This window comes from Crassostrea angulata, chromosome 6 (genome assembly GCF_025612915.1).
Source record: "Crassostrea angulata isolate pt1a10 chromosome 6, ASM2561291v2, whole genome shotgun sequence".
NCBI lineage: Eukaryota > Metazoa > Mollusca > Bivalvia > Ostreida > Ostreidae > Magallana > Magallana angulata.
The window spans coordinates 22,962,612-22,989,263 of NC_069116.1; the positions used below are offsets into that span (position 1 = coordinate 22,962,612).

Consider the following 26,652-nt stretch of genomic DNA (forward strand, 5'->3'; position numbering starts at 1 on the left):
TTTAATGATATATACATGTAATCATGAGGAGAGTATATTTTTCATCATACCGAATCAGTTTACTTATAGGGATACCAAGATAGATAACGCAAGCCCACATTTGCATGGCAAAACAAAGAAACGCCGAATTCAGCACCACGTATACGATACATGTACATGTATGCTAATTTGGGAACAGAGATGAAACTGAATGTAACAGAATTATATACCGAATACATCAAAACGCACTAAACTGTATGATTATCTATAGTAATCATACACAAAAATATCATCTAATTACAACATATGCATTGGACATACCCTTTGTTTTGGTTTTTTTTTTCCATTATCAGTTGTTATTATATTAAACGTCTAAATTAAAGAATTGATTTGAACATATTTTATTTTAATATATTTCAAATATTTCAATGAGATTGGGTACAAGTTCTATAACTTACGTAGCCCTCTACCTAAAGTAATGGACAAACAAAGTTTTCGCATGCAAATAAAAAGTCATATATATAAAGATCAATGCTTTTACAAACAATAAAGTAGGTTTTCTGTTAGCAAATTAGATATATGCATATGTAAGCTTGTAATTAAAATCGAAAATATTTTTAATGAAAACGTGAAAAGGGGAAAACAAGTGCTCATATTAATACATAGTCACAAAACTCATCACATCTCCATTGCAAAATATGCGGCTGCATTAACAATAAATGTATTTATATTACTGATGCAAAAACATAGAACTAATTAAACAAGACCTTGGACTTTCGATAGAACGGTACTATCTATTTCTTGTAACAAAACAAGTTTAAAATGACGCTGTTTCGGATGAAATATGCATAGATTACGTAGTATTAGCTTAAAAGCCAGACAAACCTTGTTGGTTTCAAAGTACTATAGCTAAGTGGCTAGCAATGAAATAGACAGGCCTACGTCACATTGCTGTCTGACATAACTGCCCAAAGTCCAAGCTCTTGTTAAAATGGTTCTATTTGAAAAGCTCATCTTTGGAGCCAGCATACAATGTATTTTGTACAGGAGGAAAATAATAAAATACGTATGTCTTCAAACTAATGTTTTCAACAATATCATACTTAAATAAGTCACAATCCAGTAATACTATGCAGTTGTGGCGAAGTTTCTATATTTTGGTTGACAACAATCTTTAGAATTTCTCATTGTTTAGTTATACATTACAAAGTTTGTCGTGGAAACTGTTTTGCACAAAGTGGGTGTTGTATTTTTTTTCTCAACCTTAACAAGCTCCGATCACCAGCAATGTTCGATAACTCTTAATCATGCGGAATAATTTTATTTGTACAATAATATTACACACAGCTAATAAACGAACTGCTTGGCTTAAATAGTGGCTCCACGGAGACCTACTACACAAAGGTAAAGGGGTTCGAGCCACTGATGCACCGATACGACTGTTTTATATTCTTCTAATTTGGTATCAGCTTGTATATTTCTATTATATCATTCGTGGCCAAAATTGCAATCACTTTATAAAATGCATGGATACTATCCAACAATTTGATATTTACTTTATTTCATTTATAATGTTTGAAGGATAGATGACACTTTTATGATGAAAAAAAAAATACTTGGAGGCTGAGGATCCGATAACCTTATACGTTGATTTGAGTCTAGCAATTTTTCGTCTTAAATTTAGTGTACTCGAACTTGTTTCAAAATAGAAAGAATCTTTAGAGGCAAATATTTAAAAACCGGTGACTATTCCTGCAGCAGCTAGCTGTACGTGTTCCAATCTTTTGAGTTCACAAGAAAACATCCTTCCCATACTTCTCTGAAGTTAAAGAATTTCTTACTATAATACTAATCTTAATGATGAAAATAACATGTGATATAAGAAAGATGTTTATAAAAAATATTGTTTTTAGATATATGACATGTTCTTTGCATTTACGGCCTTATAAAGGTACACATTTCAATTTGTTCCCCTCCAAACAAGATAGATTTGTTTCAGAAGAAAAAAGGAAGGAAAAAATTCTTTAACAGCCAGACGATTTTGTTATTGTATACGAAATTTGACTTCCTTAGAAATTCGACTTTCGGTTACCATCATTACGCATAATTTATTTCTATGTAAGACTTAAAGCTAGCATACCCGTATCGTTTCTCCCATGAGAGGGTTAAAGTAACCTAATATACTGAAACATTCCCCAATACTGACTGTTGCATGACAAACGACAGGTCTTATTTTGCAAGACATATCGAATGTTCTAGTTTTATCACACCGACCCGGTTTATACAAGTGGGCGTTACTTTAAAAAATCTTTCTTCTTTCTTGGAAAAAACAAAAACGAAAATGGACAAAGAAAATATGAAAAAAGTCCAACTCCGAAACGGAAGAAGAAAACAAAACAAAAACAATACTCAACAACTCCCTAAAACATATGGATCAAAAGTATTTTGTTTTTAACATCATGATCATTTATGATCCTTTTTGCAAAATGTATTTTTATCCATACCAAGCACATAATATCTGTGATTTTATTCAGTTGCTTATTTGTTTGTTTGCGTTTTCCCTGAAATTGACCAAATATAAAATCACGACTTTTCCCAGTAGTTTAACCGCTTCGTTGTTCCTGTGTTTCTCGCAGTTTATCAGTCACCATTTATTTCACCAGACCTATTTATAGTTCTTGTCCTCCTTGGTCCTCGTGCCTATTGGTGACGGTTCCCCAGCAAATTGACCCGGATTCTGTCCACAACGCCTCCTCTGTATTCATACACTTTGTACGTCTGCCAGTGGCGTTTGCTGTTGGGTCCCCAGCTTGAATCCGGACGAGTAAGGGTTTTAATCCTCTGTAAACCATACAAAAGTTTTATCTTAGAAATGTTCTATACAAAGAAGGAGACCGCTTATCATTTGCATGGGACATTTCAGAAACATATAACACTGCTTATGTTCGGAATACACTGAAGTTTAAAGAGCTTTTTTCTGTCCTTCACAAATGTACATGTAAATCACAATACCTGCCATAATGTTCCTTCTGAATGGACCAGTCCAGATACCATAATTATAGGTATTGGTAACAGAGGCAGTATGGCAAAGAACAGTCCTATACCAATAGCAAAGTCCGGATAGGTGTAGCTTGCCGAGTGTGGAGGCTCGTATATAGCCACTGATCCCAGGAAAAGGGTCTAAAAATAATTGTTTTAGTCTCACAAAAGTACAAAATTCATCGGTACAATAGTCATATTTATATATTTGTTACTTGTTTCCGTACATTAACTATATATACTTAATTAATATACTTCTTAGTCATTAGGATACCAAAATTAATATCTTCAACTCGTGAAATATTTTTTCAAGCATGTTACATCGTTTGTCATAAGTGGAGGAGTTTGACAAAAAGTGCAGGAACCAACTGGATTGTAGGTTTATTTTATTCTGGTGAATATGAAAAAAATCTGACTTTTTTAAAGTGGAGAGGACAGGATTTCCCTGTTGCTAAGTGATTTTTTTTATATATAGAAAAGGCATCTGTCGGGTTCTTACCAACATGACTATTGGAGTCACGGCACACCAGCTGATTCGCATGATGATAGGTATAGGTTTCCCTATCATCATCTCTATATCACGGTTGTAACGTTCTGCGCCTGAAAATAAAATATTTGATAGATAAAATAAAAGCAAACCAGATATTGTCGTAAAACAGAAATACAATGCACTCGTGCACTCACGCAATAAGCCATAAATAGGCCTTTGTTTAATAGTTGAAGGTATTTGTTCACCAAACCTCAAACAATATTTCCCCCAACCAGGTCAAATTGAACACACATTTGATGATTTATCTCCTTTATACAAATCTTCTTTTTTCTTGAAAGTATATTTTGACTTTTGTCTCAATGTATTTTATTTCCTTATTTACAAATTGAATTTGAACTTTAAAAATTGATTAAAGAAATAATTTATGCTCATTATTAACCTAAAAACTGGAATAACGCCGTTGGGGACTACTCAATTGAAGGCTTAGCAGAAATTGAATTCAGTTGAATACATGTATGCCTTTTAAATTATATGATACTGTATTGGACCTTATCTTACCATAGATCCAGGATATTATGATACATTCCAAGAAAGAACCAAACGTAATGCAGAAACTTGAAGCGTACCAATCTATCAGCTGAAAAAGGTATATCCCTCCCTAAAATGAAACAACAAAACATACAAATTGAAATAATTGTTATGACATTTCAATAAAAAAATTGTATTCATCAAAAAAACCAAAACGAGGAAAATTTATACACAACATTTTAAAAACATTTCAGCTATGTAAATTTTCAAACAAATATTTTTGCTGCCCTACATAAAGTTTTTAATGACAATAATTACGTTAGTTGTGAAGGGAATTCCGAAAACAAAGAGGAAAACACACAAGCAAGCCGTTGTCAAAACTTTGCGGGAATTCAGTAACTTTGGAAATCTGTCAGCAAGGCCACTAGAAACGGTCTCAAACATCCCAAACTAAAAAATATAAAATAATAAATTCCTATTCCAATACCTGGTTTATAGTAGGTTCATACAGCTGTAAGTTAAACGGTATAAATAAAACCCTAAATCTATATATCTTGAAATATACTTAAAACAACCGAATTTCTCAAAATGCATGTACGTACCAATAAGTTTCACACCTCAAAGGATTTTCGAATAGTGGTATTTTGCTAGTATTTCATTTGAAAAAGAAGAACAAGTCTGCTTATCGATCCACTACGTATTTTATTAGTCTCACAATCCACTACTTATGTCATTTGTCTTACTTTACCTGACTGTCCACGCCAACTGTGATCAACATAAGGAAAAACAGCACTCCCCACAGGTGGGGCATCGGGAGTTTGGTCAGTGCTTCCGGATAAGCCACAAATACTAGACCCGGTCCTGATAAAAAATATATATTGATTTTGCTTCAAAACCCCTTCCCTTCTTTTAGGCATTAAAAGACATGGTTACATAGTTTAACAAATTGTAAACGAAGATATTTTTTACGAGACACATTTTGAAACCTCCTTCTAACTACATTTTGTAGGTGTTCTTAGAGGGGTTTGCTGAAGTAAAGAATCCATAAAAAACCCATATGTTAACATTATCAAAGAATCTAGACGGTTAACGAAATAACCATCATCTCTACCTTAAATTTTTCGAAATGATGTTTTAAGGTTTAAACTTTATTCTATAAAGGAAAATTATTAGTATATTAGCTTTGAAATTTGAGTATTTTCTTTTATCTTTATTCAGAGCTACATGTATTCTTTTTAATGAGATCAACATAGTCTAAAAATGGCCATGACCATCGATCCCTCTTAAGGGTTATTCATATTAAGGGAGTATGGGGCACTTCCATATCGTGACGTACTTCCTATCGAAATAAACAATAAAATCAGGTCCAATCTTCTATTTTTTTTCTTACCCAAAGTTGGCACAAGTGTATCTAACAGCGTAACACAATGGGTTAGAGCATTTTCTACAAATCTGTTATTCATGAGTTCGAATTCCGTGGGGACTTTTCTTCCTATTTTTTTCCTTATTTTTACCTTTTCAAAAATGTTTAAAACATAATATATAACCAAATAATGTATGATTTGAAAAAAAAATCTAAAACGGTTAAAGATTTTTGATTACAATGTACTTTTATCCTCATTAATATCGACAGGTGTCCCATACCACCTTAAACGATTGCAAAACAAAAGGCAACGTTAATATTTAAAGAATATTGCTCCCGCAGACATTTTTATGTTAACAACATTTTTAAAAAATCAATGTTGCTTTCAGAAACACACCAGAAGCCGACTTTGAAATTTCTCCCATAGTCAAGCCAGCATCTTTAGCCATAAAACCCAGAATGGAAAAGACAACAAATCCAGCGTAAAAACTCGTCAGGCCATCCGCTAATGTACCATACCAAGCGTCTCTGAGTGAAAGACGGGGAAAAAATAGTAAATGTCAAATGACAGCAAAAACAACGATCTCAGTGACATTAAGGTTTTGCATTTGTAAGAATTCATGTTTTGCAACACAAGATTTTGTATATCAAACTTACTTCATACACTTGTTGTTGAATCTATTGTAACTTGACATAGTAATGAGACCACCCCAGGCAGGGCCAAGTGAAAAAAAGACCTGCATTCCCGCCTCCATCCAAACCTTCAAAGCCATAGTTTACGAAAACGTGAAATCGAATTTTTATGTATATAATATTTATTATATATAAAAAAAAAACTAATTTAAAAATTATCATTACTGCATAAAAATAACTGTAAACTTTTACTTGAAAATTAAAAACTTTAGTAAAGTCCGGTTTCAGGTAGAAAATTATCCCATCAATAGCGCCATCTAGCGTCAAACCTCGTATAAGAATGACTGTCAGGAGAATGTATGGAAAAATGACCGTCACGTATACAACCTAAAAACGACAAATTTTTTTATTCTTTTTATATTTACAAAACAAATTATGTCAATATTTTGTTTCTTTTATAGTTATACATAGCCAGTTCATTTTACTAACTCTAAATTGCATTTTAGACAAAAGTGATACAATATCAAGTAAACATCGTTATCATCTTTATCACTTCTGCTATGTCGACAAAGTCAACTTCGCACAGTCAACTATGTTAATACAATATCGATTATCGCATGCATCTTATCACTTCTTCATGTCGACACAGTTAACATTGTATAATCGACAATGTTAATACAATATGGAGTTAACATCGTATACATCTTTATCACTTTATATCGCGATAGTCAACATAATATAATCTAAATGTTGATACAATATCGAGTAAACATCGTATGCATTATTATCCATTAAATAGTCAACATCGCTTGATCGACAGTGGTGATCCGATATCGAGTTAACATCGAATGCATCGTCATTACTTCTTCTATGCAAACACCGTCGAGGCTGTCGACATTGGGATATCGACAATTTTGATACTGCAAAGAGATTACTTTGTCTACCTTGATTTTAAAAAAATTTTCTTAATCATCCAAATGCTGTCTGTCAGCCTTAAAAGAAAAAAAATAATCACGTTGTCGATGGAGTGAACATAAATAGTAGACTGTTTTAACTGAGATGTTGACATGCTGTTTCGAAGATATAAATGATGTAAGTACGATGTTGACTCATTGTCTAACAATGTACATGTAATATCGACAAATAAATGAATGTAATCAATGTATGAATGATAAAAGGTTTATGATGTTGCCAATAACAACGATGCAAACGATGTTAGTGGGATATGAGGTATAGGATGTCTCCTTTGTGTCAACAAAGTGGCACAATATTGATACGATATTCATTCTGATTCATGCAACGTAAAAAAAAGTCGACAATACCTTACATTGGACATGCATCTCTTTACCAAGTAAACGATATGATTACCAAGATTCTTGTTAGAATAATACCTCATTGAACATGTTATATATTGCAATACATTTAACGTGCTGTTTTAAATGTGTACCTTTCCAACTGAACGCACTCCTTTGATAAGACAGCAGAATGTTAGAACCCAGGAGGCAAATAAAACCAACACTAGATGCCACTGAACAGAACCAGGGTGTTCTATGCCCTCGGAACGCCTCAGAACATTAAACCTATTCAAAGATCAATAAGAAGTATTGTGTAATTTTTGAAATCACATGTTCATCAGGAACTATTCTCGTCTTGAAGAGGGAGTTTTGGTGCCGTGATCAGGATCTATTCCGAGAGTGTTCTAAGAATAATATGTCGAATGAAAATGAAATAAAGATTGTTTAAAAAAGAACAGCAATTTATGATTATACTCTGTCCCAAGATATCTTTGATTCACGATATTCATAAATACATCAGGTTTCAAATGATGTTCATTCAAAAGTATGTAAAATTCCCAAGAGTTCTCCGTTGAACCGCCCCCTTTAGCTTATCGGGTTTCAATACACGGTTAAAAAATGTGATGTTTAGGGGATTTTGTATTGAAGCAGACCCGGATGATAACTTTAAAAAAAATGCGCGAGGAATTCCGAATGGAGAAAAAATTTGAAAATTCCCAATAATAAATCTCTGCAAGAAAATTGTTTTCGTTCCTGTGATTTTTTTCGTGTGAAAAATGACAATGTGTCAATGAAGATATCTTGGAAATTTTCTATTTCATCGATTTCAATTGCACTTCTTTTACAGGTACGTGTATTTTTATTAAAAATCGGCCAAATGGGCTGCATAAATATCTTGGGACAGACTATAGTAGCGACGTACTGCCAAAATTCATGAGCTGCCGTGTTATATGTCAAACTGTGATTATCATGTGTACTGTTATATTGATAGGAAGCATCAGTCTCATTAAACAGAAGCCCTGTCAGGTTCTGGTTGACAGCAGTTTTATTCAGTGTCAGTCTGTCCTTATGACTGACGATGCAGTGATCTGTGTTCCACCAATTATCACACGTTGACCATGGAATCTTTGGAAAGAATGCATGGACAAAATAATAAATGACCCAAGCTATCACAGTGTTGTAATACCAGGCCACCACGAAGGAGATTGTCATCATCAGCCAGCCCAGTCCTAAAACACAAAAAAGAAGCTTACTTTACACATAAAATAAAGGAAATAGGCCCTGAATATCCGATTGTCTTATCCTTACAAATACAATTTCTGGACTTGTTTAAAATATGAATTATTCAAAACAAAGATGCCTATTTTTTTAATGGTTAGAAGACAGCCTGATTTGCTTCTTACGTAATAACTCCGACGAAACTTGATTTGCTTGTCACTTATTTTGGCCCTCAAATGGGGTAAATTTTCAAGAAATCCATAACACAAACTTGTTCAAATAAAAATACTTTCTGATTTCCCCTTGATAAAAACTGTATGAATACTTGATTAATGAAGTTTATACATGTATACTTAATAAATTGCGTTTTCGTAATATATTTTTTCGGATAAATACACAAAATGATGCGACTGTTTTGAATATTTTCGTAGGTCTACATAAAATCACCACTGCCAAATTTATATCTTATATTCAACAACCTACTTATATTGTCTTGTCATGATGGTGTTATTGTACGCTTTATGTTGAAAAGGTGCAATCAGATTACGTCTATATAGTGTATTTAATAGAGAGATAAATGGAATAAGCATCCATCATTATATGTTTTAAACAATACTAAACATGAAAGGAAGACTCGGACAATGTTCCAAAAATCCGTAAATTTCTTCAGCGTCCCAGCAACCTAGCGACATTCAACCCAGAGTTGTCATATGCTCTCGAAAAATACTGACAAGCTATACGGAATCGGGATAGGGACACGAGTTCAAATGTGTTTTGTGGTTTTTGTTTTTGTTTATTTTATTTCATTCTTTTTTTTTTTTGGTGAAAAGTGAGGATAAACCGGATGTGATGGGGGAAATTCAGCTTGCGAATAGCTAGCTTGGTTTATTATTATGAGTAGATCGATCTGGGCTGTGTTCAAGATCGTAGAAGGTAGCCTAGCCGCTAGGGCGATGATACATGTATCTAGGTCTATTGAACGGACCGCTAGGTTAGCCGTTAGGTCTCTGATTTGAAGTTCGAAATATTCAATATAAGACTAAATAAATCAACGTAATTTGTTAAATTCAGGCGGAATTATATATTTTGATATTAATTATAACTTCAATGATGAAAAAATATAACTGAATAAAGAGATTTCATATTTGTTACAAAGTGGTAATTCAGGTGACCATCTTGATTTTGATGCTCAGCAAAAAATATTTTGGATTTTTGGACATGAATATCTACGTACTGGCTACATTAGCTTACCGTTCAACAGCAAAACTGCTACGTAGCCCTATGAAGGAGCTACGATTTTAATAAGCGCAGACATATTTATGTCTATTCGTTTTAAAAAGAACCTAAATTGGTAAACCATTTATAAATTATCGAGTAAGTAAGGATTTGTTTCATTTAGAGAATCGCTTTAACCTCGTTTTCCATGATGACCGTAGTGGAACGAAGATCTTGTAGTTTTCAGCACGTGTCAATCAAAGTCCACGTGGTACAAATGTACGACCCTTGAATTTCCGGAAGCTCATAATTACGTTAATTAAGTATGTGAAAGGGATTTTCATGTATTTCAACTATTACAATAAACGTTATTTCTTATTTCCTAACTATACAATTGGTAAATCTGAAGTTATTCACACATGTGTTTTCAGCTGTACTGTCTCTTTCAGGTGACGCTAGCTATTTAATTTTCAAATAAATTTTTATGCATTTATGGCAAAACATGATTGAAAAACGATTAAATAATTATGTGACACTCTATCTGATTGAATAATTAAGTGACTGTATAAAAGTTTAAATCTCGAGAGAAATGCATTATAATATATGAAATTAAAAATTCACACAAAGCTGTCACTGCATTATTAACAATATAAAAGATTCAAAGCTATACGTGAAACAACGTACAAATTTAGAGGTAAAAGGCGGTATCCAGGCTTGCTTTTATTATTTTGCAATTCAAGGTTTCGCCTAAACATGTCATAATATAAAAGCAGGAGGTTAAAGTCGATGGAATCTCGGATAACCTTCAGGCGTTCACATTTGCTTAAGAAACACATGCATATTGTCTACATATTGCAGTCCTTTTTGAAAGGACATCAACTTCGTTTTTTTTTTTAAACATAATGAATATATTATTTATCGACAGACATACAGCGTCTACTTGTGATTCTCTAGCACTGTAATATCGTTCAAATATTTAACCAAAACATTGTCCAATATGCTATGGGTTTAAGTGATTCGGAAAAGCACCGGCTGAAGAGATTTGAATAAAAAGGTATTAAGGCGCTGTAATAATCTTATCATACCTTATCATAATGATTCTGTATAACGCGTTATCTGATTGGTTCTAGACAATCACGTACCAGGGCAATAAATCTTCATATTTCCCTGTCATCGTCTTATTTTTCATCATATTCCACCCCATCGGAAGCCATGCGAATTTTCATTCCATGCGTATGAAAAATCCCGATTATCAACATACGATGTAAACAAAAGACTATTCCTAAAATATAATCGGATTAGAACCTATATTAATAAATTTAAATCCTCTTATATCAGAAAACTAACAAAGAAAGAAATCGTTTAACATTCATTGCGTTTTTACCCTACGAGAGTTGAAAAACGAATAGAACCTGATGTTTTATACAGTTATTGCTGTTTTCGAGGTCAATACGATGATTAAACTACCCGAGAAGTACAATATTCACATAGCCAGAGGCGAGGTGAATATCAAATATTATATTGACTTAGGTCACGTGCAGGTGAATATAACGTTCTGGGGTTTTTTTTCTAGATAGTTGGATAAGACCGAATCAGAGAGCAAAGAATTCATCAATCATATAATAATCCAGATTATTATACTTCCATGCTTTAAAAATCCTGAAATCTGATTGGTTTAGACGCAGTTAATAATCCGTTCTATTACACTCAGCGTTAGCAACGCACCTTGCAACGGGTAACACAACAAATTGTTACATGCACGTAAAGAATGCGCGTACGGTTCACAGTAGAATTCATGCCATTTCCATATAAAATATAATTTATTTCGGTTGAACCCGGTGAATTAGAATAAAATTATTTTCTTTTGTGGAAACGCCAATAAGAGATAGGGGCGGGGCTTAAGGTTTTGTAGGTAAGTCGTGTTCGATATGTATTCATTCTGGCGTTCAAACTTTGCACGGGAAAGTTTAAAGTGTATGGTTTTGGTTGACTTGATAAGGTTCTTATTGAGTATACCGGTATAATGGTAATGTGCTCTTGAGCATATTTGACAAGCTGCTTGGCAAAGTTTTCAGATGTGGTTGATGTTGTTGATGTTGAATATTGCAGATTGTGTGGGAGTGACTTTCTGTAATACAAGAACGCAAATGCAAAAAATAAATATTGTATTTTGTTTTTGGTGTTTATTGCTCTTGTTAAGTGCAAGTACAAAAGAAAGCAGTAAAAACTTCTCTAAAATTAAGACATTCAGTATAATAAAATAAACTGTGCCTGTTTGGGAGGGTAACAGTTTTAAAATTGACACCCCGAGAAACCATTGTCAACCGACGCGAAGCGTCGGTTGACAATGGTTTCTCGGGGTGTCATTTTTAAAACTGTTACCCTCCCAAACAGGCACTATTCATATATAATCACATGTCGTTCAGTATAATAAACAATTCATTGCATGATGATGAGGGAAATACTAGTAGTCACCATTACACAATAAGTGTATAATAAGCATGCAGCTCTGGATTGTTCTTTTCGAATATTGACGTTACAGCTTTGACGAGAGATATTTAAAGTGCTATTGAAACGCACATTTCTGCAATAGAGGAAATCAACTGCATTTTAAATCACATATTAAATCATTTACGTTTTCTAGGTCATTCTTTGTTACTTAATTATATTGCTTATAATGGTTGTTGTGTGGTTTCAATTAAGCATTGAATGCCTATTTTCTGATGTCGCCGGTCTTATAACACACCAAGGCGGTGCAACCAAACTGAATACCGCGCGTGAGCGCTGCATGATACATGTAATTCGTCCTCACCGCCTTGGTGTGTTATAGGACCAATGACATGCAAAAATAAGCATTCATTGCTTATATTTATATTCAGATTGGTGTTAACTTGTATGAAGTATTTGTGTATCGTCACTTTAAAGACGTTTTATACGTTCTTAGTCAGGTATATGAAACATAAGTGGAACAGCCATATGAACATATTATTTAGTTTGCTTCTGCGACTAAAAATAAAGTGCTCGAGACTTTGTAGAGAAAAATCTTTTTTTTTAACAAGTAGATATGATTTTATGATATTTTTTCCATATGTACATATAAAAAATGGTCAAGTAATTTTAAACGTTTCGTTTAATGTTACAATAATAAATGTATTCAAAACGCGTGATGACTTCTAATTTGTGCTCATGGCGCATGAATAGGTCAAGCACAGGAAATTGAACGTCGCAGATTTCCAATACAAACTGAAGAGGAAATACACTGAATATAAATTTATCTTAATGTTTGGCACAATGCACAAATAGAATTTTATCTTAAGAGAAACACAAAACGCGTGTAATAAATTAAACTCATAATGACTGACTTCAACACAAGAATAAATTGTCTAATATAATAGTCTTTATATCTAGTAGTATCGGATTTTCTTTTGGTGTTATCTGAAAACTGAAATAATTGTTTGTAAAGATTGATAAATCCAATGTACATGTTAGACTTCAAATAGTGAAAGAATAAAAAAGTTATCGCTGTGTTTCGAGTAACTATGTATAATACGTAAAGTGTATGCATGTAACGTTATAATACATGGTAGAGTTTAAAATTTACGTCATGACGTTTCTGATGCACCTTACGTGAAAAAAAAACCAAATGAGATTTAACAACAGCTCTATACATGCAGATAACCATTGGTACTAGGATAAAAAAAAACTAAATTGATTTTCAAAGGACGTTTTCTAGACATTGTCTGAAAAAAAAATAAGATATTTGAGACATGGCCGACTTAGCTGACAAGTCAACCAAGTTATTAGAATAATGTAACAGAAACGACATCGTTCGTGGTTTACATAAAAATTGGAGGCTGATTGTTAATTTCAAAGTAAGATGCTCCTAAATGTTATGTCACAATACACCAACTTTTAGGGCATGCATCTACACGTACGAACGTAGCGACTCTAATGTTATAGCGATTGGATTAGACTAAGCATCAAGCCATATTGCGTGAAGGGGAGACTTTCACAGGGTGTAACTATGGATATCCGAAAACATATAGGTCTAGTAGGCAACACTTAATGGAATTTCCGAGAAATTGAAGAGAAACAGTAAAATTATCAGGTACAAATACGAAACTGACTAAAAGTATCCGTACTATACCTTTGAATAGAGGGGAGATTGACCAAACTATCACAGGACTTTTTCCAGTAAACTGTCCCAGGGATACCTCCAAGAAATAGAGAGGAACTCCACAAAATATCAGCAGGATGAAGAACGGAATCAAAAATGCACCTGAAACGTCATTGTTTAAAAATGAGCAATAACGGTTTTAACAAAGTAAAGTAATCAGTAGAAACGTATCTGAAAGTGAACATATTTAAATTTTATACAAGTGTATTGTGTTTTGATTGAAGGGTACAGTTATTTATATTTTTTAAGTGAATACCTCCTCCATTTCTCATGCACAGATAGGGAAACCTCCAGATATTGCCGAGTCCAACACTGTATCCAAAGAGGGACAGAAGGTACTCTATTTTCCGACCCCATACCGCTCTTTCCTGGAGACCCGAGGAATCGGATTCAGAATCCAGTAGTGATGACTGGTTTTCTAGAACATCCATGGACACATTGGTTTCTTTGGACATGATTAAACCTGTAAACAATGTACAATGCCGATTTTCATCTGATTCCGACAAATACCAAAAAAAAAATCTTTCATATTTTCCTTTGGTCAATCATGCATTATCAACTTTAGCTGTTTTTATCTTTAACATCTCGAAAACATAGATCACAAAACTGACAATACATTTCTTTTGTTATACTTTTTATCAATCTCTATCGAAATAAATAGGAGGGTAAAATTACTGCACGTTGCAAGAATAATACCTTGATTTCCACAAGTCTATGCATAAAAGAGAAGAAAATTCCAAACTGAGGTTTAAGACCAGGGTCATTTCGAAAGTATGATATTGTATATCTTGATTTGTAGGATAGTTCGTGAATGTTGATATGCTTTCAGTATTAACTTTTATCTGATTGGCTGATTAATATGCACAGACACCCTCGATGAAAAGGACGTACAATGTAAGTTGTGCATTCATTTTAGTGAAGTTACTGCATATTCATACAAAAGGACGCCGTGGATTTTTCCATTTAAACTCAAACCACATGTAGCTGTACTTATGGAAAATATAGGTCTTTGCTCTTTAATTTTGCAATATGTTCTCGCCTACAGTATGTTTCTGCTAGTCCAACCACGTGACATATACAAACGTCATTGTGCCATTTTTGTAAACCAGACCTAATTCAATTTTTACCAGTGGCGTCGGAAGCAAATTGAAAAGGGGGGGGGGGGTGGGGTAGACTTATCATAAGAAATCTTGACAAGCAAATAAAAAAAGGCTTTTCCCAAAATCATGAAAATTCCTAATCCGTGAAGGGGGGGGGGGGGCGGGCATAGTATACCTCTTACTGCAATTTTCAATATCACTCTGAACATTTCATTATTTTCATTTCATTTCTTACATTCTACCTTAAATGTGAGGACGGCAGCTTCCTGATACTTCAATTCTTTATTAGTAAAATTGAAAAATTATGTTTGCTGTGAGAAAAAGTGGGGGGGGGGGGGAGGGGGGCTTGCCCCTCCCTGATGCTATGTGCCTGATGGTTAGGTCTAACTTTGCAAAAAAAAGTGGGGGGCTAAGTCCCACCCCACGCCGTCCCCCCGCCCCCGGTTTCGACGCCTTTGTTTGATATTAATTTTTATTTGTTTATGCACGACTGCATCCTTTTTTTGTATGGCATTTAACATATCCATATACAGAGGAATTTTAAAAGGAAAGAATGAATGAATAATGAATGAAAAATCAGTGTTCAGAACCTAGTTTTGTTTCGTCATGCTTAAAACAAAGAATGAAAGTCAGTCCCAAAAGGCAACATTTTATATCAAACAGACTATTGGTAACACACTTAAAGCTGCTTCGTCCGATTTTATATCAAATTTTAAGTATGTGTATAGTAGGACCATCTTAACAAGAGCTTGGACTTTGGGTAGTTGTGTTAAACAACACTGTGACGTAGGCCTGTCTATTTCATCGTTAGCAACTCAGCCATGTCTCTTTGAAATGAACAAAATTTGTCTGACTTAGAAATCGGTGCATATTTTTATGGAACGCCACAGCTGCCTTAAAGTCAATTTCATATTATATGAATTATTATATCTTTTATATGCAATAGTAATATCATTATATGCAGTGGTAACATCAGTATATGCAGTGCTAAAATCAATATATACTGTAATTTTCACCATTATATTCAAGGGTAAAACCTTTATATGGACTGGTAACATCATTACGTTATGTCGTAAGATCGTTTTGTGCCGTGGTTTATTCATTATATGCTATGAATAAATCTTTATATGATATGATTAACTCATTTCATACAGAAATGAACTCATAATGAACTATTGTTCAATCGTTATGTTATGTGGTACTCTCTTCATGTGCAGTTGAAAAATCCTTTTATGTAGTCCAACTTCTTGGTGTATTAAAACCATTATGTATGGTGGGAAAACCTTTATGTATTGCAGTGAAAGCTTTGTAAATTTTTCCTGCAATGATTGCTACATTCATAACCCGCATGAATCATCAAAGAAAGCATTTTATTGTTTATATTAACATCTTTCTTTAACTAATTAATAAACTGATTATGAAAAGTTAGTAAAATTCACTAAATTACTGTTAATGTACAAAAGTACGTTGCTAAAAGAAACAGCCAAATCGTCTCCTGTGAGACTTTGAGTCTGGCATCGTCATGATTATTTCGTGCAGTCCGGGATTTTACTAAGGTCGCTGTAGGTTCAGACCAATCGATAAACAGGGCGTGTCAATTTCAGTCCTGTCACTTTTAGCCGCTGTAGATTTCGACCAATCGATAAACAAATTGTTACATTAAAAGTTTAAAATTTATCAATTTAAACTTAACTATAACAGTTTTAAACTGTTAACTATACATGTAAGTTTCCGTAAGAAATAGAGGAAATTATGCTTGGTAGATGTAAATATTTCATTATATCGAGTGGTAACTTCTTTATATACAGTCGTAACTCTTTATGATGAAGTTGTAAACTGGCTCTCGCTGAAAAGTGTTAATGGAGAAGAGGTCCAGTTTTATTTTCAAAAAGATGCCGCGTTTATTGTGACAGTTACATGTCGTATGGTTTGAATTCACGAGAGAGAGAGAGAGAGAGAGAGAGAGAGAGAGAGAGAGAGAGAGAGAGAGAGAGAGAGAGATTTTCTCTGTTCTTGATATATCAATGTGTGATAAATCGAAAAAATTTTTAGTAGAGTACGCGTTTAATTTTAAAAGTAAAATATATTTCAAAAATGATTGTACTTTGCAGAAATTTAATACCTCCTCTGCTTCTAGATCCGCGCATACAGTTAGGTAGATCACTTTATGTATCTAGATGTTAACATAGAACAATTTGATTTCTACTTGCTAGCGTGTTTTAAATATCAATGTAATCCTTTGGAACTTAATTAATAAATCTAATTTTGTCTCTTCAAAAACTTTTAAATTGAGTTACTTTGCTCTTTAAAATCATTTAATAGCATCCATATAAACCGTGGCGCATGGAACAAACTTGTCCGTACATCGCTGGTTCATACTTTATTGCACGGCTTGCTTATAACGATGTCAAACAATATGTACATATATTTTTGAAAACGACATATTTTACAAAAAAAAAAAATACATTAACTTCATCGATTGGTGCATTACTTTGTTTTAAAATCCCTCGTTTAGCAGCAGATGTTTACAAATCATGTTTATAATGTGAACAAAGTCGGTAACTTTGAAAATCAAAGTACTGAAGTACTGACGGGAATTGATTTTATCGATTATTATTTATCTTAAAATCAACGATATGTTATTTTGCTTGGCAAGTAGTTTATAATGTCTTTTTGAATTACGCACATTTTTATAATATGGATTCTCGGACTTTTCCGACAAGAATTTCGAGAAAACCTCTTATGAATTTCATCAAACTATGTATCAGTATTCGAAATATTTCAAAAAGTGTATGGATCCAACCAATAATGCACTCTAGTATCATTCAACCAGATGCTCGGCTGTCTCCGTTAATCTCCTACAAGTTAGCGATACCAGGTCACGTGATAACTTGATGATGCGACCTCTAAATATAGAATGACTCTCTGCTTGTCGGAGATGTTCATAGACAGCCGATGGTTGAACGAGACTATATTGAACTCTGGCGTAGGAAAACATACGACTGCAAAAAACTTCTAAATTGTTCGTACTATTTAAAATCTGACTATTTCTTAGGTATCTTAAAAATAAATGCTTTAGCGTACATTACATCGAATGTATCGATTATTTTCAAGAACTAACTCTTGTCAGCGGTGATGATTTGTGCTTAGGTACAAACACTGTTTCAGTTTCGGTTTGACGACATAATGTAATCAAAGTACTGAAGTACTGACGAGAGTTGATTTTATCGATTATTGTTCATTTTCAAATCAACAACATGTTACTTTGCTTGGCAAGTAGTTTATAATCTGCTTTGAATTATGCACATCTATGCTACTATATTAAAGAGGTTCGATCCTCTGATTTTGGGCAGCCATTTTGTGTCACCTCTAGTCTGGAAATTCCGTGTCATATATGAATTCTACTTGTAAATTCTTTTTTTACAATGCCAAATAAACTCTATTGAATAAAATAGTGAAGAAAAAATTCCACATTTAGATTTTACAATCTTGCGCTTGCGCAATACATTCACGCTAACGGAATCTTTAGTTTATGTTTCCACAATATCACATCTGCATGAACTCAGAAATGATAATACAAAGACGGTAAATTTTCATTGGACTTTTGCTATATATTCTGTTCATATAAATTAATGATTTCTTATGAGAGAAAGTATAAAATAACAAATATACATTTCAACTAAGCACTTACTTTCATCTTCGTGATGACAAAAATATTTGATTACATGCAAAAAGTTACATTATATTTGTTAGGAGATTGAAGATAGAATATGTTTTATCGTAAAAATGAATAATGTCCTACAGACCTTGTTTTACAAAGAATATTATAATACGTGTACGTTGGTGAAAAGATGTTGAGTTCTTCCTTTCTATGGATTAAAATTTTTAGTTGAAAGGTATATGCAGTCTCAAAAAGGTTTGTTGTGATGTATTTGACTGTTATTTTCAAGGCAACATCATTCATTAACTTTCTCCAAAATCGTTCCGGAGCGATTCTGCAATTTTCTGCTACTTTACGGATATAAGGGAGGGGCCTTTCCCGAGACACAGTTAGGTTATTCAAACTAAGGAAAGTGTAGTGAAATTAATAGCATTATTGTATGCTTATAGCTTTATTATGTAAATGTCAATAATATGGTGTGTCGATGAACCTATTTCTAAATGTCCGATATGCAATGTCAACCCGTGCACGCACGGGTCAAATTCTAGTTTTTATACTATGAATTCTCGGACTTTTCCGACAAGAATTTTGAGAAAAACCCCGTATGAATCGTGTTGTGTAATGATTAAAGATAGAATTGATTCCATCAAACTATGTATAAGTAATAGAAATATTCAAAAATTGTATGAATCCAACCAATAATGAACTCTAGTATCGTTTAACCAGATGCTCGGCTGTCTCCGTTAATCTCCAACAAGCAAGAGAATGTGTACACCAGGTCACGTGATAGCTTGATGACGCGACCACTAAATATAGAATGAATCTCTGATTGTCGGAGATTTACGGAGACAGCCTATGGTTGAACGATACTTTATTGAAATCTGGCGTATGAATACATACGACTGCAAAAATATCTAAATTGTTCGTACTATTTAACATCTGACTATTTTCAAGGTATTCATAAACAAGTTTCTTAAAAACCCATGCTTCAAGATACATTACATCGAATTTATCGATTATTTTCAAGAACTAAATCTTGTCAGCTGTGATAATCTGTGCTAGGCCCAAACACTGTTTCACTTTCGGTTTGCCAGAGTGACTGCATAGGAGAGTTGATTTAAAATCAACTCTCAATGATAATGCCATTTCATATAAAGATCTTACCCCTGAATATAATGATGTAAGCACAGTATATGATGATGTTAGCAATGTGTATAATGATGCTAACACTCCATATAATGATGTTACCACTGCATATAATGATATTACTATTGCATATAAATGAAATACCAATTCATACAATATAAAATTGACCTTAAGGCAGCTATGGCGTTCCATATATTTCGCTTAAAACAAAGTCATTTTTAACTTGTTTTGTACGTCCTACCGAAGGTCCAAGGTTTTGTTAAAATGGCTCTAATTAAGAATCCTGATAGGGCCATGAAGTTCACTTTCGCATATTTGCACCATCGATAGTGCTATGGCGTGATTATACAATGACCATGGCGCGATTTTATATATATATATATATATATATATATATATATATATATATATATATATATATATATATATATATATATATATATATAGTATAAATCCACACACGTAGTATTATATGAAAAAAAATCACAACACCGAAATAAACTCAACTAGTTTCATTTTAAATCATCAGGAGTTTTCCTGATGATTTAAAATGAAACTAGTTGAGTTTATTTCGGTGTTGTGATTTTTTTTTATATATATATATATATTTATATATTTATTTATCTCATACGTGTGGTGTACATTACCCGTGTGATAAACCTTTGCTATATCAAACGGGTGATGCTTTATCAAATACTTCCGGTCCGAACTATTTTTGACACAGCCCCTCGCCTCAACGCTTCAGTGACCTATTTTCGAAGATTTGCTATAGTACTTTCAACATAACTATATGTACTACCAAAATAAAAAAAAATGATTTAATATGGATTTTGTCAAAGATTTAAATTAGAAATATGAAGGAAAACACATAACTGCGTAGCATAGGCGTCGGAACCGGGGGGCTATTTGCAAAGTTATACATAACCGTAACCAAAAGACCCATTTTCTTGTTTGTCAAGATTTTTGATAAGTTTAGCCCCCTTACATCTTTCAATTTGCTTTGTGTAGTTTATAAAACTGGAAGTACGTTAACTATCAATGAGTTCATACTGACGACGCGATGAAAACAGAGCGCTCTGGTTGTGTTTACACACAAGAACTTACCGAAATAATGTTTCATAAGACTTTTATTCCACCACCAGTAAGCATCCGTATTCACTATTTTTAATTTCGAATCATTAGGCTAGTGTTTGTTTTATAAAACATCAACAACCGTTCCTCGTTCGAGTCAATTCAAATTAACGAGCATTCCCAACTTTGTGTATGTCAACAAACTTGATTATTCAAGTCTTCTGATCAGTATTTCATTTAATCAAGTAAATAAGCTGTAAGAAAAATTATTTAGAGCTAAAAATTCATTTCAAAGTTTATTTCAGTGAAACTTTACATTAAAACAGTTATATTTATCTCAGAAATGACGTACTAAATTGTATTGCGCAAGGTTACAATAACCGCATAACACAACGCTGCATCATCGTTTTTAATTTTTGAAAAAATGAATTCCGGTCATATAAGGGACTGTCTCGAAAGCTTCAAATTATAAATCAAATTGTTTGAGATAAATAGAACATCTATAATTGTGTGATTTTATAGTTGCTTTATCCAACTCGTTGAAATGGTTATATTCGCTAGGCAAGCCTCACGAATATATACACCATTTCAACTCGTTGGATAAAGCAAATATAAAATCACACAATATAGATATCCTATATATATATATATATATATATATATATATATATATATATATATATATATATATATATATATATATATATATATATATATATATAACAAAACAATAAAAGAAAATAGCATGATCAGGCATGGTTTTAAAACGGGGAGGGCGATAATTCACATCTTCATATATTTGAGCAGATTTTTGAGCTCAAATTGAGGTCATTCCTTTAAAAATTGTGAGCTTTATTACATGTAGATGGTGATGAATGTTCCAATAATTAAATTATAGCTCTCCGTGAAGAAACGTATGGATATCAATTGCATTTTCTCTGAAATACATTATTTTTTCTATTACCAGTCTTATGTCTGCTTTCTTAATTTATCTTTGGTGTTTTTATTTTACTATGCAGGATACATTGTTTTGTAAATAAAATGATTGAATTTTCATAATTAATATGTACTGTCAATCTCAGAGAGAGAGAGAGAGAGAGAGAGAGAGAGAGAGAGAGAGAGAGAGAGAGAGAGAGAGAGAGAGAATCAATACCAAAGCAATAATCAGAAGACTGTTTATACAGAAAAATGTATTTTTGAGAAATTGTAGTTATTATCCATATGATTCTTCATTGAAATCTATATTTTAATGCTTGGAACATTAATCACCATCTGTTGTCTCTCCTTATTGTCCTTTCCTGTCTAATTCTGTCGTTTTATTTATTTCCCTCCGTCATAAAAGCAATTTGTAAAACTACAACATATGCTTTCTAAGAATAATTATGCACATTATATCTAGAACATCTAATGTATAAATCAAATGAATACTGTTAATTTAAATTCTTGTGTGTAATGTTTATTCTAATATACATGTATGAAAGTTCAATAAAATAAATATCTTAAATCTATACCTATGTATCACACTTTGGTATGTAAAAGATAAATTAGAATACTTATACATGTACTCTCTCTCTCTCTCTCTCTCTCTCTCTCTCTGCACTTTCAAAAAAAGAGGGAGGGGGTGTACAACCACTATAGACACATTATTTAATTATTTATCAAATCTAATTTAAGTCACAATTTTATGGAAATAAGCTAGTTTTAAACGCGAGAATTTGCTCAAACATATGAAAATTTGAATTATCGCCATCCCCGTTTAAATACCATGCCTGGTCATGCGATTTTATTTCATTGATTTGTTATCTTTATATACTAAACTATAATTTAGCTCTTCTAAATATCTATATGTCTGGCAAGAAGGGCATGATTTCTTTGTTATTTCCAATTATTTTTATAGAGAGTAAAGATCACCAACCGAGTAAAGTAGTTTTCTGATATATACATATAATTCATTCATTCACTACCTGTCGCCATTTCTCTTTCAAATTGCGCATGCACAATACGGTCGATACCATCGCACCATCGTCATCGCGCTATCGCACCATCGCTTCATCGTCATTGCACCATCGCTTCATCATCATCGCATCATCACTTCATCGTCATTGCACCATCACTTCATCGTCATCGCATTATCGCGTCATCGCACTATCGGCCCATACGTCGATGCATGGTGCGATGATGCGATAGTGAACTGCATGGCCCTATCTGTATTCCATATATAATAGACATTGCAGTTGTTTCCTCGGTCAACGAAGCTTTACATAACATTTTTTACATAAAAAGTACCGCGTTATTTCGCCTCACATTAACATTCTTTACCGATGTCAATGTTGGTATGATTGTATTACGACTTGACATTCGTTATCAATAAATGTCAAAATGTTTTGGCAATTCAAAATAAACCTTTGTACATTTTTTTTTCTAATCTTTTTGAAAATTGATTAATTTGTTTAAATCGATGCAAAATACTTAATATGCGGACTGAATAAACCCATTCAATCGGGGACAAAACCAAACGGTTCCTTTTTCTTAAAATGCCCATGATGCATTTAGTTTGTTTAATTATTTTGTGTGCGTGTGTTTCCATAACGAAATCATTTTAGTAACTTTGAAAGGAGACTGAATATAGTTGTGTAAATAGGTGAAATTCTATAACTTTCATTATTTATTTATACTTTCATGTTAAATACTGAAATCTGATTGGTTTATACGCAGTTAATAATCGGATCTATTACCCTCAGCGTTAGCAACACTCTTGGCAACGGGTAACACAACGATTTGTTACATGCGCGTAAATTATGCGCGTACGGTTCGCCGTAGAATTCACTTCATTTCTATATCAAAGCAGTAAAATTCTCTTTAAAATTAAGACAGTCCCGTAGCCAACAGATGCTCTTTGACCCTGACCTTGTACAATTCTTAAACATCAAAAGCAGGAAAGTATTCTGGAAAATTCTAGCAATTCTATGATGTGGACCTTTTCAAATTTATCATTAAACTGTGGATCCTTCGAAATATCTCTATCAAAACATTCATTCTGTGTAACACTTTGTTTACAAATGTCTTTGAACATTTAACGACCAATTGCAAATGAGCTGAAACATGTATCTTCCGGGAAGCCATTGCCAGTAAGAATACAATTACAAAAGACTTCAGTGTTCATTTTAGCGCTTATTTGTGTGGCATGTGTAAAAGTGATACATACATTTTCCTTTTTAGCATAGTTACCTTTATAGCTAGGCTTACAATATTTACAAGTTCCAGTATTAACATTTTTAAAAGCGACGCGGCTGCGCACTGCGTCCAACAATGCGTGAAAACCTCCAATTTATCTAATTTCAAAATTTTGCATGTGAATTGATTCTCTACATGTAACAATAATAACTTTGTAATTTTGTAGATATGTTGTTCTATAAAATCACCTCAAGGTGGAAATAGATATTAAAAGTAAGAAAAAATTCCAGCGGTCTGAAATGTATAGATGCAGTGCACAATCTGGTAGTTTAATGACAGTAAATACCCGGTATGCGGTAATATGAATCTTTTAAAAAGTTATCCTTTTAATTCGTTTGTTGGCCAAATTACAAGACGTGCCATTGGTTAATTTAAGATATTGTGTTACAGAGACTCGTAGTAATGAATATCGAGGCATTGACAATTCAAGAAGCTTGATAAAGATGGCCATTTTGTAGTTCTTTTCAATTTAACTGTGAAGTTTTTTACGAATTCGTACTATGCTCATAATTGTTAATGCGCAAAGATGTAAGTTAGGATTAGAAAAGAAATCCAGTTAGTTCAATGATGGTCGCATAGACCTGTAATTGACCAATCTCACCCCCCCCCCCCCCCCTCCCGAAAAGAATGCAACATGTTGATCAAGGCAATCCATCATATCCTTTTAAAGAAAGGATTTGAAACAATCACGAAACAAAATGACTCTGTCATATTTTGATACATATCTGAAGCCATTTATAACATGTCTTTCTCGAAAATGGTCATTTAAGGAAAAAAGAAAATTTCCGGTATCTCCTTCTCACAGCAGCATACCGAATATTGGTCGAAATACCTCTTAGTTGTCCTTGCCAGCGAAAGAACATTTGTGTGATGGATAAAAAACTGAAAATGAACTGGACTGGTTAAAACAGACCATTCATTAGCCCAGCGACATGACATTTGAGTGCTTGATAAAAAAATGAAAATGACTTTCTAAAGGATAAAACATATTAGATTTGATAATTCATTTCATATAACCAAAATATAATTTAAAAAAATAACCTTAACCTAATGAAAGGCATATGTTGAAAAGTTAATATTCAATTCATTGTTTCTAGTAAAATGCAGCTGGGGAGCAGACTCTCTTAGCAAATCATATCCACGGTATTTTTTAACCATGAAAATACCGTGTATACATACATCACAATACTACAAGTAAGAAATCACTAGTTTTCATTAAAAAAAGCAATTGTCGGACATAAAAGCAACAGGTAAAATGTTGCGCCGATAGAATAATCATATTTGTTACTAGTGTTTGAAAGTACAATAATATACTAAATTCATTGTAAGCATGGAAAACTTGGTCTTACCTATCGATTTAAATCTGTCAAGGTGAACTGACATTCAATCCGTGAATCTTTCACTATACTAATAGTCGAGGGTGCGCATTCCTTTAAATGGGAATGAAAAAATAAATACAATGAATAAGCAGCAAAGATATACATATACAAATATGTCGCGTACTAATAAAATTGTGACCCATCATGCAAACTTCAGCAAGGTCCGTCTCGGGCAATCTACAGTACGGACAAGGCGGATTCCTTGTTTTACCGCCCCCTTCCTTTACACCTTTTTGTTTGTAGCTTTATGCGAACTTCTATTTGAGACATGTCGTATAACATGAGCAACATGTCGTATAAAGTGCGCTGGAAACAGCGTCCCTTGTTGCAATGTCAACAGCTGCAGAAGTCAGTGGACTGTACGCGTTTTTAAAACGAATTAGTTGAACGAACAGTGTTAAGACTTACAATATTTGGCAAAGACACAAACGGACAATTGCGCGCCTGCTTTGATTTATTGCAGTCACTGCTGCAGTCATGTTTAAACCGCGACGGTATGACCCACATGTATCGTTTTAAGCCGTAACCGGAGTTTTTACCCGTACGCTTTACTACACATTCAAGTAATTATATATGTAGCTTTCCAAAAAAAACTGGCCTGACTAACCAAAATTAATCCATTGGTAATATACATATAGAAACTGAACCAAACCGTTCTGTTTTCATCGCATCATCAGGATCGTAACTCTTTGATAGTTAACTAATATGAAGTGTATTAGCTACACACCTATGTATTTTTCCTCATTTTTTTTATAATTAAATCTTCGATAAAATTCATTTAAATAACTTTTTGTAGTAGGTAGAATAAACAGAAAATTCTTTGAAAACTAGATCTTTGAAGCATTGAAGCAAGGGGGCGTGTTAAGCGTCACCCGTTTGAGAAAGCAGACGTTTAACACACGGGTAGTATACACAACACGATAAAGCCTTCAATGGCGCATGCGTAAAAAGTCGATGGCGCGATGGTTCGACGACACGATGACGATGACGCGATAAAAAACTAACGATGACGCGATAGAGCATCGCATCATCGCTATCGCACCATCGTGTCATCGCTATCGCACCACCGCGTTATCGCTATCGTATCATCGCGTCATTGCGCTATCGCTTTATCGTGCCATCGC

The 26,652-nt window shown here is 33.4% G+C and overlaps 1 protein-coding gene across 3 annotated transcripts; it reads right to left on the reverse strand.

The window, feature by feature from the left end:
• Nucleotides 1-393: 393 nt before the first annotated feature.
• Nucleotides 394-25,987, reverse strand: LOC128189121 (sodium- and chloride-dependent glycine transporter 1-like). Of its 3 annotated transcripts, XM_052860591.1 has the most exons (15): nucleotides 25,784-25,987; nucleotides 25,499-25,579; nucleotides 14,194-14,400; nucleotides 13,908-14,039; nucleotides 8,250-8,556; nucleotides 7,480-7,612; nucleotides 6,285-6,419; nucleotides 6,057-6,160; nucleotides 5,797-5,927; nucleotides 4,785-4,897; nucleotides 4,355-4,486; nucleotides 4,067-4,166; nucleotides 3,518-3,618; nucleotides 2,992-3,159; nucleotides 394-2,820 (listed from the first exon to the last, which is right to left on the reverse strand). In XM_052860591.1, the coding sequence occupies exons 2-15, from the start codon at nucleotides 25,530-25,532 to the stop codon at nucleotides 2,680-2,682; spliced, it is 1,938 nt and encodes a 645-aa protein (XP_052716551.1). In that variant the 5' UTR covers nucleotides 25,533-25,579; nucleotides 25,784-25,987; the 3' UTR covers nucleotides 394-2,679. The 3 variants fall into 3 exon arrangements, with proteins under 3 accessions (XP_052716551.1, XP_052716550.1, XP_052716552.1); XM_052860590.1 differs by having other exon boundaries at nucleotides 25,499-25,987; XM_052860592.1 differs by lacking the exons at nucleotides 25,499-25,579; nucleotides 25,784-25,987 and adding an exon at nucleotides 14,634-14,746.
• Between the last annotated feature and the right edge of the window lie 665 nt (nucleotides 25,988-26,652).

Coding starts and splice junctions, on each gene's coding strand:
- LOC128189121 (XM_052860591.1), bottom strand. CDS start 25,532: ATGTCAGTTCACCTTGACAGATTTAAATCGATAG. Junction 14,040..14,193: donor GTGCATGAGAAATGGAGGAG/GTATTCACTTAA, acceptor ATGACGTTTCAG/GTGCATTTTTGATTCCGTTC. Junction 4,898..5,796: donor AATTTCAAAGTCGGCTTCTG/GTGTGTTTCTGA, acceptor ATTTTTTATCAG/GACCGGGTCTAGTATTTGTG.